The sequence below is a fragment of the Enhydra lutris genome, unplaced genomic scaffold (genome assembly GCF_002288905.1).
Source record: "Enhydra lutris kenyoni isolate GAN:26980312 unplaced genomic scaffold, ASM228890v2 scaffoldscaffold25, whole genome shotgun sequence".
Taxonomy (NCBI): domain Eukaryota; kingdom Metazoa; phylum Chordata; class Mammalia; order Carnivora; family Mustelidae; genus Enhydra; species Enhydra lutris.
Window position 1 is genome coordinate 21,955,164 of NW_019154109.1, and position 11,878 is coordinate 21,967,041.

The window sequence follows — 11,878 nt, forward strand, 5'->3', positions numbered from 1 at the left end:
CGCCGCCGCTGGGCCCCGGGCGCGTGGCTGCGGCTCGGCCGGGCGGCGTCGCACACCTGAGGCGGGGCGCGGCGCGCGGCGCGGGCGGTGCTGTCAGGGCCGCGGCTCCCGGGCCCGAGCCGCGCTCGCCGGGACGAGCCGGGCAGTGATTTGCGGGGCGAGCTCACCTCCAGCCATGGCCCGGGCAGCCTAGCGGGGCCCGGCCCGCATCCCGCCGGCCTCGCCGCCCGGCCCGCGCCGGGCAACCGCCCTCGCCCGGAGCCCGCCCTCGCTCCTGCCCGCGTCCCCCGCCGGCGCCGCCGCGGGAAGCGGCTCCCCCTCCCCTTCCTCCGCGTCCTCCTCCCCCTCGCCCCGCCGGGGCCGCTTGTTGCACCGCCCCGCGGCCTGCGGGAGCCGCTCGGCCCGGCCCGGCCCCGCGCCCGCACCCCCTTCCGCTCGCCCCCGGGCCCGCACCCCAGCCCGGCCGGCGAGACCCCGGCCCGACCCCGCCGCCCGCACAAAATGTCGGCCCGGACGCCATTGCCGACGGTGAACGAGCGGGACACGGAGAACGTGAGTAACCCGAGCCTCCCCCGGGAGCGGCAGGGGCGAGACCCTGGGCCGACCCCCGCTTCACCCTCCGCCGGGCCGCCGCCCCCCTCCCCACCCACCCCCCTCTCCTCGATCCCCCGAGCAGCCGCCGCGGCACGGTCTCCACCTGGAGCCGGCGTGCCCCTCGCCCGCCGCTCAGCCCCCTTTTTCATTGCAGCCCCATTTCGCCGCTTTCCCCTGCAGGGCGAGGGCGGGGGCTGTACGGGGAGCCCTGTCCTCGGGGTGGTCCTCCCGGAGAGGATGGGCGCATGGAGGGCAGGGAGGCAGCGGCGAGGGCAGAGTGGGCATCCCCGATTTCTGTATTTGGCCCTCGGCATGCCGCGTCCCCACCCGGGGGTTCGCTCTACGGTCGCGGGCGAGCCGGCGGACTACCTCTTCCCCCCTCGCTCTTCTGGCCCTTTCAGCCCTCTGCACCCCCACCCCCCTGCATTGCCCCATGACTTGGCTTTTTGTGACACTGTGTCCCATTTTGGGTCGTGGGCACCGCAACGGGAAGGTCGGAACGGAAGGGGCAGTGGTAGTAGAGATGGATGTGTGTGTTTGTGTGGATGAGTTCTTGCTGCGGAGATACTCCTCCGGAGGGATGAGTACAAGAATTTCCCGGACAGCCTCTGTGGCCCTGGGGTTACAGCAAAACGTTGAAAAGCCGGAGGAAGCCAGCGGCTTTTCATTCTCTTCCTCAAGTCAGTGGTGATAATTCAGGGCAGGTTTTACTTTAAATATCTCTCCTCCTTCTTGGAGTGTCACACGGTGCATTTCTTTGAAGGAAGGATTTTCTGTGTCTTTGATCAAATTGCCCTCAGGAGTTTTTATCCGGATTCGGATGTCCCTGGTGTTTAAACTCTTGAAAACCAAAAGGACCCGATCAATTTGTATTCCCACCTTCTGAAAGAGTACAATTGTGTGTGTGTGTGTGTGTGTGTGTGTATTTCTTTGTGGAAATGGGTTTTGTTTTGGGGCTTTTTCCTCGTTTTTGTTTTTTTTTTGTTTTTTTTTTTTGTTTTGTTTTGGTTGTGTGTGTGTTTAACCTTCAAGACTTGTAAATAGGGCCTTGGCTAGTTTTCTGACTGGCTTTTAAGGGGCTGGAGGGTACCAAGTTTAGTGGGCTGCCCAGATCTCTCTGGGCTGTTGTCTAGGTGTCTAGTTAACTCAGACTCCAGTCTTGGAGTACCAAGCCCTGGGTCATAAGGATGGTAAAATAAAATATGAGCTCTTTGGCGTTCTTACACAAAAGGGATGAGAGAAAAGATAGGAGCTCACCTCTGAAGTGTTGGCGGCTGGGATAAACAGATTCTTTAATCTTAGGAGACTAGGGGAGCACAGAAACTTAATAGAATTACGTGAAAGGAGAAGAAATTCTAGTAAGAGACTATTGTTTGAAAAAGCTGAGAAGGTATTTCAGAGTGTGCTTTTGTCCTCCCTAGTATCGTGCATTGAAAATGGTAAACAGTGTGAGGCTGCTGCTCGCAGAAATGATAGTAACTTCATTTTGCGTTGTAACCGGCGTTTTAAAAAAATAGAATTGATGCATAATTTAATTGGGAGATTAAAGGAAGGTCAGGGGAAAAGATGAAAAATTTGGTTAAAGGTGATCCTAAAGTCAAGTTTTGAAACTGAATGCTTCTAACAGGAACTCTAAAAAGATTCCTGTCATTCAGTGTGTCGTTTCAGTGAATGAAAAGTAACAGACGATGACCTCTGTTTTTATTAGCCACATGCTGTGTGTTAACCTAGAATGGGTGGAAAAATACATTGTTTTTATTTTCTTTTGGATTTTGAATAGTATAGCTCTTTCCATACTTGCATGAATAAGGTACTTTTCAAGGATATGAAAGCATTATAGGAACATGCATCAAAGAATAGTACAAAATGCAGCATCACATGTAAGACCCACCTACCCCCACCCCAGTGGATTTTTAAGCTAAGCAATAATCGTGTGATAAATGTTGTTGTACCTTCTGAAAGTAATTATGCTGTATAAAGTCATTTGCTCTGGTCCCGAACATGTTATTTCAAAGTGACTTTTATGGTCTTGTCCCCTGTCCTTGTGTTGTACCTGACTATTCCTCCATGTAGCTGACTTTATCCAATTCTAATTTTCTCCTAATTGCCTAACATCTCCCAAGTTGTGGAAAATGTCTATTACACTGTGGCTGTTAATTTATCAGTAAATGTGCGCCCAGCTTTGTTTTTGAGCTGGTTGGGATACAGATGCATTAAAGATAAGGCCTCTCCCCTCAAGGAGCTTACAGGAAAAGTGAATATAATCCCAAACAAATAGTGTACAGAAGAAAACTGTGTAAATAAGGCTAAATTGGTTTGTAAGTGCTGTAGGCGTTTATCAAAGGGACCACCAGAGATGGCTGTTAAATCATTGTTGGTGTCTCCCTCTATTCTCTAGTTAGTAGTAAATGTCATAATGCATTCTTACCTCTTATCAGTGAGAACAAATCTGCTTGTTAGCTAATATATTGATGCCAGTATGGCAAGCAAAACATACATTTGTTTGTAGTCATTTTCAGTTAAAGTGACATATTTTTTTTATATTTAATTATTTATTTTTTTGAGAGAGAGAGAGAAAGCATGAGAGGGGAGAAGGTCAGAGGGAGAAGCAGACTCCCCATGGAACTGGGAGCCCGATGCAGGACTTGATCCTGGGACTCCAGGATCATGACCTCAGCTGAAGACAGTTGCTTAACCAACTGAGCCACCCAGGTGCCCAAAGTGACATATTTTTTAAAATAGTTGAGAAAATTTAAATTCATATGACCATAAAGACTTCAAGTACTTTGGAATATTAAGGAAATAACTAAAAACATTCTACCACTGCTAGAAATGTTTTAATTTAAACAGATGTGGCAATTTTAAAAACCATCCTTGTATTTTATTGTCATTTGCAGTTAATATGAAATTTTGTTTAGTCATATGTGAATGTATTTGGACTTTGTGTTCTTGGGAGTATGTAATATCTACCCTATATATGTGACTAGTGTGTGCTGAGGATAAATTAAGAAATTCAAAAAAGGAGTGTTAACAGCACTGATCTCCTATTGCTACTATAGGTATGTAGTAGAATGAGAAAGAATTGCCTTATTTTTTCCCAGAACATTCTGTGTGCACTTTTTTAGGAGTTATTTTCTTAGATTAAGGATTTGTGCATTGATAGGCCTGAATTGGCCAAATACCTCGAACAACCAGTGATGAACTTTTAATGCACTAAATACTCCATAGTGAAGTAGAGAAAGTAGAAAAGGGGCGCCTGGGTGGCTCAGTTGGTTAAGCGTCTGCCTGCAGCTCAGGTCATGACCCCAGGGTCTTGGGATCAAGTCCCACATCTGCTCCCTGCTCAGCAGGGAGCCTGCTCCCCCTGCTTCTGCCCTCTCATGCACTCTTTCTCTGTCAAAACTAATAAAATATTTTTTTTAAGGAAAAGAAAAAGTAGGAAAGATATGTCACCGATCATAGAATTAATTTATGTAAAATGTGTTTGATTTTATGTTGTAAAGCGTCCAGAAAAAGAATGGGCATTTGAAATATTTTTTTTCTTCTCTTAAGTTACACTTGGATAGTTCCAGCATGAATGTAGATAATATAGTACCATTACTCTTAGGTGCTTTTAAATGAAGCAAGAGAAATTGTTTTCCCATGTTTTAGGAAAACTCTGATTATACTGATTTTTATAGATCCAAAATGCCCAGACTTGCCTTCTGTGGTGAATTTTCATTAGTATGAAGAAAATTGATTTGACTCCTTCTTGGGATGTTTTGGTTAAATTTATTTTGGATCTTTTAATAGTAAAACTCTTGAAGGTGATTGTTTTGATAGATCTGAAACTCACTGTGATGACTATCCCAAGTGCTTAGTGTGTCTGCGGTGACCATCGGTAGTTTGTCCTATGGGAATCATTGTTAATGATGTGAAAAGGCAGGAGAGAAGCATGCCTTTGCTACTACCTTTGGGTTGCTCACTCCCCTGTGCACTCCTCAGAGGTCACCATACTTATCACAGGGCTCTCTGATCGCTGACTTACTTTGTCCCCTTTATTCTGTATCCCCAGTACCCAGCACAGTGACTGGTAATCAGTCATATGTAAGACATCATGACTGAAACATTCCCCTTTTGAGTTTTTTCATTTATCATCAAAATATCTTAGTGATACTCGGAAGGATAAGTATTGCATACTACAACAGAGGCATACGCCTTCAGAAAGTTAAGTGACCTGCCCAAGGTCGTAATCTCTGACATCTTCCACTGTTGCTAATACTCGTGCTATTGCTTCTTGGAGGTGCTGTTTTGGTTTGTTCTGTTTTTGTCTTAGAAATTTGAAAAGACTATATGAAATGATATAAAATACATTATTAGAGTAAGAACAGACTATTCTGTGTTCATCTGTATTTTGAACTTTTGCTGTTTTCACTGTCTGGAGTGCCCTGCTCTTTCCCCCTTATCCCCGACTCATAAATCCTTTATGGTATGGCTCATCTTTCTAAGAAAAATTCTGAATTGGTTATAGCAAGGATTGCTCTCTGCTGTAGCTGAACAGCTATCAATGTATAGTCCACACTACTGGTCTCCAAAGTGGACGTGGAGGACAGTCCATCCTGAGAAAAACATCTCTACCTTCTATTCCTGTCTGGCCAAAATGCTATTATGAATTCTTCTGCTGCTGCTGCTTTAAGCCCAGGTTGTTTACAATCAGACACACTGTGGATGGTGGAGGAGTAGGGGGACTCTAAGCTTGCCTCCTCCCTCGAATAAAGCTAGAATCAGCCAAATGGTTTTCACATTATTATTTTTTAACCATTTCTTCTTCCTTCTCAGACTTTCCTTTGGGGGTCATTTCCCACTTACTCAATGAACACCTTTGAAGTTCTTTTAATAAAGGATTGTTAATGATAAACTTTCTTCTTTAAATCTGAAATATATTTTGGCCTTATTTTTCAGTGATAGTTTTGCTCAGTCTTCAATTCAGAATCAACAGTTACTTTCATTCATTGCTCTGAAGATAGTATCCCATGGTCTGCTGATTTCCATTGTTTCTGTTCAGAAGTCATCTGCCATTAAGTTGGTAATCTTTTCAGGATGCCTGGGTGGCTCAGTTGGTTAAGCCTTTGCCTTCAGCTCTAGGTCATGATTCCAGGATCCTGGTATTGAGTCCCGTATCAGGCAAGGAGCTCAGCGAAGAGGCTGCTTCTTCCTCTGCCTGCAGCTCCCCTGGCTTGTGCTCTTTCACTCTCTCTGACAAATAAACAAACCTTTAAATGAAAATAGGTGATCTTTCCATCTGTCTCTTCAAGATTGTCTGTTTTTCTTTTAAGTGTTAGACTGTCACTACAGTGCATTTAGGTATGGATTTCTCTTTCTTTCTTTCTTTCTTTCTGTCTGTCTGTCTTTCTTTCTTAGGAAAGGCAGAGGGAGGGAGAGAGAGAATCTTAAGCAGGCTCCAAACCCAGCACAGAGCCCAATGTGGGGCTCCATGCAGGGCTTGATCTCACAACCTTGAGATCATGACCTAAGCTGAAATCACAAGTTAGACTCTTAACCAACTGAACCACCCAGGTACCCCTGTATTTCTTTTTTTCCTTCCTGCTTCCTATGTTTGTGATTTCTTATCTTTCATCAGTTCTAGATACTTACCAACTATTATCTTTTTGAAAATTGCCTTGTTTCTGCTCCCTTTCGAGGTTCATTTGGGGACTCTGATTTGATTATGTTAGACCGTAGCCCCTCCGTGTGCCTTACTTTCCCATTCATTGTTTTCACAAGTTCATTTCCTCTCTATACTACAAGCTGCATGATTTGTTTGAATTTATCATCTGTGGATTTATATCTTTCATCAGTTCTACAATCAGTCATTCTCTCTTTAAATATTCTGTTCTCTCTAGTGTTTCCAGTGCCCTGATTAGATATGTTAAGATTTCTCATTCTATCCTATATATGTCTTAGACTCTCATTTCTTCCTCTATTTCATTGTTTCTCTGTACTACAGTATATAATATAATCTGCACTACAGTTATGATATGTAATGTAGATTTATCTTTTAGTTGGCTAAATCTCTTCAGCTGTATTTAAGTCACTGTTAATCCCTCTGTTAAGTTTGTTTATATTGTCGTAAAAAACACATAACAGGAAATCTGCTCTCTTAACAAAAAGAATTCTAAGTGCATAGGACAGTGTTGTTAACTGTCATCGGCACAATGTTGTATAGCAAATCTATAGAACTTTTTCATCTTGCATGACTAAAACTTTATACTATTGAATAGCCACTTCCCATTTTCCTAGTTCTCCAGTTCCTGGCAACCACAATTCTACTCTTGGCTTTTTTATAAGTTTGACTATGATACATCTCTCATTTAAGTGGAATCATGCAGTATCAGCCTTTCTATGATGGGCTAATTTCACTTAATGTAATGTCTTCAAGGTTTACCCATAATAAAGCATGACAGAATTTCCTCATTTTCATGGCAATACTCCAATGAATGTATATAATACATTTCTTTATCCATTCACCTGTTGACAGAATTTGGGATGCTTTCTTAACTTGACTATTGTGAATAATGCTGCAATGAACATGGGATTGCAAAACTCTCTTTGAAGTTCTGATTTCAATTCTTTTGAATAAATATCTGGAAGTGGATTGCCAGATTATATGTTCTATTTTCAATTTTTTGAGGGGCCACCATATTGTTTTCCATAATGGCTGCACCGTTTTACATTCAAACCAGCAGTGCACATAGGTTCCAATCTCTCCACATCCTTGTCAGCATTTATTATTGTCTGCTTTGCTTTTTGATAATACCCATGCTAACTGGTGTGAAGTAATAATCTCATTGTGATTTTTGATTTGCCTTTCTCTGATAGTTAGTGATGTTGAGCATCTTTTCATATGCCTGTAGACCATTTATGTGTCTTCTTTGGAAAAATGTCTATTCAAGTCCTTTGTCCATTAAAAATCAGGGTTGTAAAAATATTTTGGATATTAACCCCTTTTCAGATATATAGCGTGTAAGTATTTTCTTCTATTCTGGGGGTTCCCTTTTCACTGTGGGGATTGTTGCCTTTGCTGTGCAGAAGCTTTTTAGTTTCATGTAGTCCCACCTGTCTATTTTTTTTTTTTTTGCCTTGATTGCCTGTGTTTTTCATGTTATATTCAGGAAGTCATTGCCAAGATCAGTGTAATGAAGCTTTGCCCTATGTTTTCTCTTAAGAATTTTATAGTTTTAGGTGTTATATTGAAGTCTTCAATACATTTTGAATTAATTTTTGTGTATGGTATAAGATAAAAGATCCAATTTCATTCTTCTGCATGTGAAGATCTGGTTTTCCCAACACCATTTATTGAAAAGACTACTATTTTCCACTTGAGTGTTTTGGTATTCTTATCTAAGATCATTTCACCATAAATACAAAGATGTATTTCTGGGCTCTTAATTCTATTCCATTAGTGTATATGCCTGTCTTTATAGCAGTGCCATACTGTTTTGATTATTATAACATTGTAATGTGCTTTGAAGTCATAAGTGTGAAGCCTTCATCTTTTTTCTTCTTTCTCAAGATTGTTTTGTCTATTCAGGGTCCTTGTGGTTCCGTGTTAATTTTGAGATTGTTTTTTCTGTTTCTATTTAAAAAAATGGCATTGGGGTGTTGATAGGTATTGTGTTGATCTGAAGATCTTTTTGGGTAGTATGAAGGGAGGGAGAGAAGCAGGCTCTTCAGTGAACAGGGAGCCTGACACGGGGCTCAATCCCAGGACCCTGGGACCATGACTTGAGCCAAAGGCCGATGCTTAATGGACTGAGCCACCCAGGTGCCCCTGTTGAGAGTTTTTTATGATGAAAGGGTATTGATGCCTTATCTGCATCAATAGAGATGATCATGTGATTTTCATCATTTGTTCTGTTAATTTGGTGTATTACATTGATTACCTACGTTGAACCATCCTTGTATCCTAGGGATAGATCCCACTTGGTCATCATTTATGATCTTTTTAATGTGCTATTAAATTTGTTTTGCTAATACTTCATTTCGGATTTTTGCATATATTCATCAAGGTTATTGGTTGTGGTTTTCTTATAGTGTCTGTTTCTGGTTTGGGTATTATTACAGTAATGCTGGCCTAAAATTAGTTTTCCTTTCTCCAATTTTTGGAAAAGTCTTAAAAGGATTGGTGATTCTTCTTTTTTTTTTTTTTTTTTAAGATTTATTTATTTGAAAGAGAGAAAGAGAAGGAGCACAAGCAGAGGGTGCTGCAGAGGTACAGGGAGAAGCAGGATCCCCGCTGAGCAGGGAGGGATGATCCTAGGACCCGGGATCATAACCTGACCTGAAGAAGACACTTAACCAGCTGCACCACCCAGGCACCCCATTCTTCTTTAAATGTTTGGTTGACTATATCCAAAAGACATCTGGTCCTGGGCTTTTCTTTGTTGGAAGGTTTTTGATTACTGATTCAATCTCCTTGCTACATCTGTTCAGATTTTCTTTTTCTTCACTGTTCTGTCTTGGTAGGTTGTATGTTCATGGGAATTTCTCCATTTCTTCTAGGTGCCAATATGCCAATTTTTTCACATATCATTACATAAGGTAGTCTCTTAACTATCCTTTCTAGTTCTATGGCATCAGTTCTAATGTTTCCTCTTTAAAGTCTGATCTTAATTTGGTTCTTCTTTCTTTTTTAGTCTAGCTAGAGATTTTTTCACTTGTTGATTTTTTTAAAAAACCAACTCTTTGTTGAATTTTTTCTATTTTTCTCTTCTCCATTTTTTACTACTGTAATCTTTATTATAATTTCCTTCTGCTAATTTTAGGCTTAGGTTTTTCTTTTTTCTAGCTCCTTAAGGAGGATTTTGGGAGAGTTCTTTTTTTTTTTTAATATAAGTTTTTATTACTGTGAACTTCTCACTTAGTACTGCTTTTGCTGCATCCTGTAAGTTTTGATATATTTTCTTTTTTTTTCTCCCCCCCTCCCACCACAGTGTGTGTGTGTGTGCGTGTGCCTGTGTTACTGATGCTGCTTCTCAGGGCTTAACTGGGTACTACCGCAGGGGGTATAGCCACTCCTTCCACTGCTGCCTCTTGGTCTTCAGGTTTTCATCTTCCTTGTTCAGCCAGAGGTGCATGGCACATGTCTTTTTGGGCCACAGATCCAGGGGCTTGTACTTTTTACCCTTGTAAAATTTCCTGAGGTTCTCTTTCTGAGTCTGGTTGAAAACAGAACATGGGCAGTGGATTTGCGAGTAGCTCAAATCTCGGACAGCTTGGAAGCCATGCTGCCTTTCGCTTTGGTGACGCACAGATGTGACAGGTCCACCTTCAGGTCTTCCAGCTGTTTAAGCAGCTCCTCTGTCTTCATGATGCAAAGGTGGCCTTAATTTTGGCCATGTCTGCACAATCTGCTGCCACTGCCAAAGGAAAGAGGACTGTATATTGTTTTCATTTGTCTCAAGATATTTTCTAATTTCTGTTTTGATTTCTTCCTGATGCAGTGGTTATTCGAGAATATGTTCCTTAATTTTCACACATCTTCCAGTTTTCTTCTGTTACTGATTTCTGTTTGCATACCATTAATTTGGATAAGATACTCCTTATGATCTCAGCATTATTAAATTTGTAAGATTTGTTTTGTGACCTAACACGTGCCCTATCCTGGAGAATATCTATGTACCTTTGATAAAAATGTGTTCTGTTGCTCTTCAGTGAAATGTTCTAAATATGTCTGTTAAGAACATTTAGTCTATAGTGTTGTTCAAGTCTTCAGTTTTCTTCTTGCTAACTGTCTGGATGTTCTACCCACTATTGAAAATGGGGTGGTGAAATTTTCTACTGTTACTGTGTTGTTGTCTATTTCTCCCTTCCATTCTGTCATTGTTTGCTTTATATATTTTAAGTGCTCTGATTTGGGTCTTTAAATATTTTTAAATGTTATATTTTCCTGGTCAGTTGACCTTTTTATCATTATATAATGTTCCCTTTTTTTTCTGTCTTATAGTTCTTTTGTCTTTTTATTTTTTTAAAGATTTTATTTATTTATTTGACACAGTGAGGGAGAGAGACAGCAAGAGAGGGAACACAAGCAGGGAGAGTGGGAGAGGGAGAAGCAGGCTTCCCGCTGATCAGGGAGCCCGATGTGGGGCTCGATCCCAGGACCCAGAGATTATGACCTGAGCCAAAGGCAGATGCCTAATGACCGAGCCACCCTGGCGCCCCTCTTTTGTCTTTCTTAATATCTCTTGCTGTCTGTGTGTCTTGTTGATTTTTTTTATAGTGACATACTTTGATTTCTTTTTCACTTTCTTTTGTGTATCTTCTCTAGGTATTTTCTTTGTGGTTACTATGGGACTTACATAGAACATTTCACACTTACAACAACCTGTTTTAAGCTGATAGCATCTTAACTTTAATCTCATACAAAAATTCTGCTTTAACTTTTTCCTTCCCTACACATTATATTGTTGTTGTCACAGATTACGTTTGTGTTGTATATCCATTAACATTTTATAGTTACAGTTTTGTAAATATTTTTGTTTTTTAACTTATATGCCAGAATTAAAATGATTTGCACAGCATTGTTACATTATTATAGTATCCCATGTTTGTGCATGTATTTCCCATTACCAGTGAAATTTATATTTTTGTATGCTTGCCTGTGACTGTTTAGTGTCTTTTTGTTCAACTTGAATGACTCCCTTAAGCATTTCTTATAAGGCAGGTCTAGTGGTGAAGAACTCTCTCAGCTTTTGTCTATCTGTAAAAGCTTTTATTCATTTTTAAAGGACAGTTTTGCTGGGTATAGTGCTCTTGACTGGCAAGTCCGTCCCCCCATCAGTTTGAATATTTGCATTCTTTCCTGGTCTACAGGTTTTCTGCTGAGAAATCTGCTAATAAGTTTATGAGGGTTCATTTGTACATGACAAATTGTATATTTGCAGCTTTCAAAATTCTCTGTCTTTGACCTTTGACTATTTGAATACGTGTTTGGGTACAGACTTTTTTGAGTTCATCCTGTTTTGGATTCATCCTATTTAACTTCTCTTGGGTTTCTTGAATCTGGAAATCTGGATGTCCATTTCCTTCCTCATATTTGGGAACTTTTCATTTAAAAACAAAACAAAACAAAACTTTCTGTCCCTTTCTCTCTCTCTCTCTCTCTTTTTTTTCCCTGAGACTCCCATAATGCATATATTGGTTTTTTGGTGGTATCCTATAATTCCCTTAGGCTTTCTTCACTCTTTTTCTTCTTTCTTTCTTTCTTTCTTTCTTTCTTTCTTTCTTTCTTTCTTTCTTTCTT

The 11,878-nt window shown here is 41.1% G+C and overlaps 1 protein-coding gene across 1 annotated transcript in view; it reads left to right on the forward strand.

Annotated features, from left to right (window-relative positions):
• Positions 1-501: 501 nt before the first annotated feature.
• Positions 502-11,878, forward strand: part of LOC111150985 (serine/threonine-protein kinase MARK1-like) — a 56,728-nt gene continuing 45,351 nt past the window's right edge. Inside the window, exon 1 of the mRNA XM_022508659.1 lies at positions 502-552. Within this exon, the coding sequence (XP_022364367.1) occupies positions 502-552 (51 nt within the window). The remainder of the gene's footprint in view (positions 553-11,878) is intronic.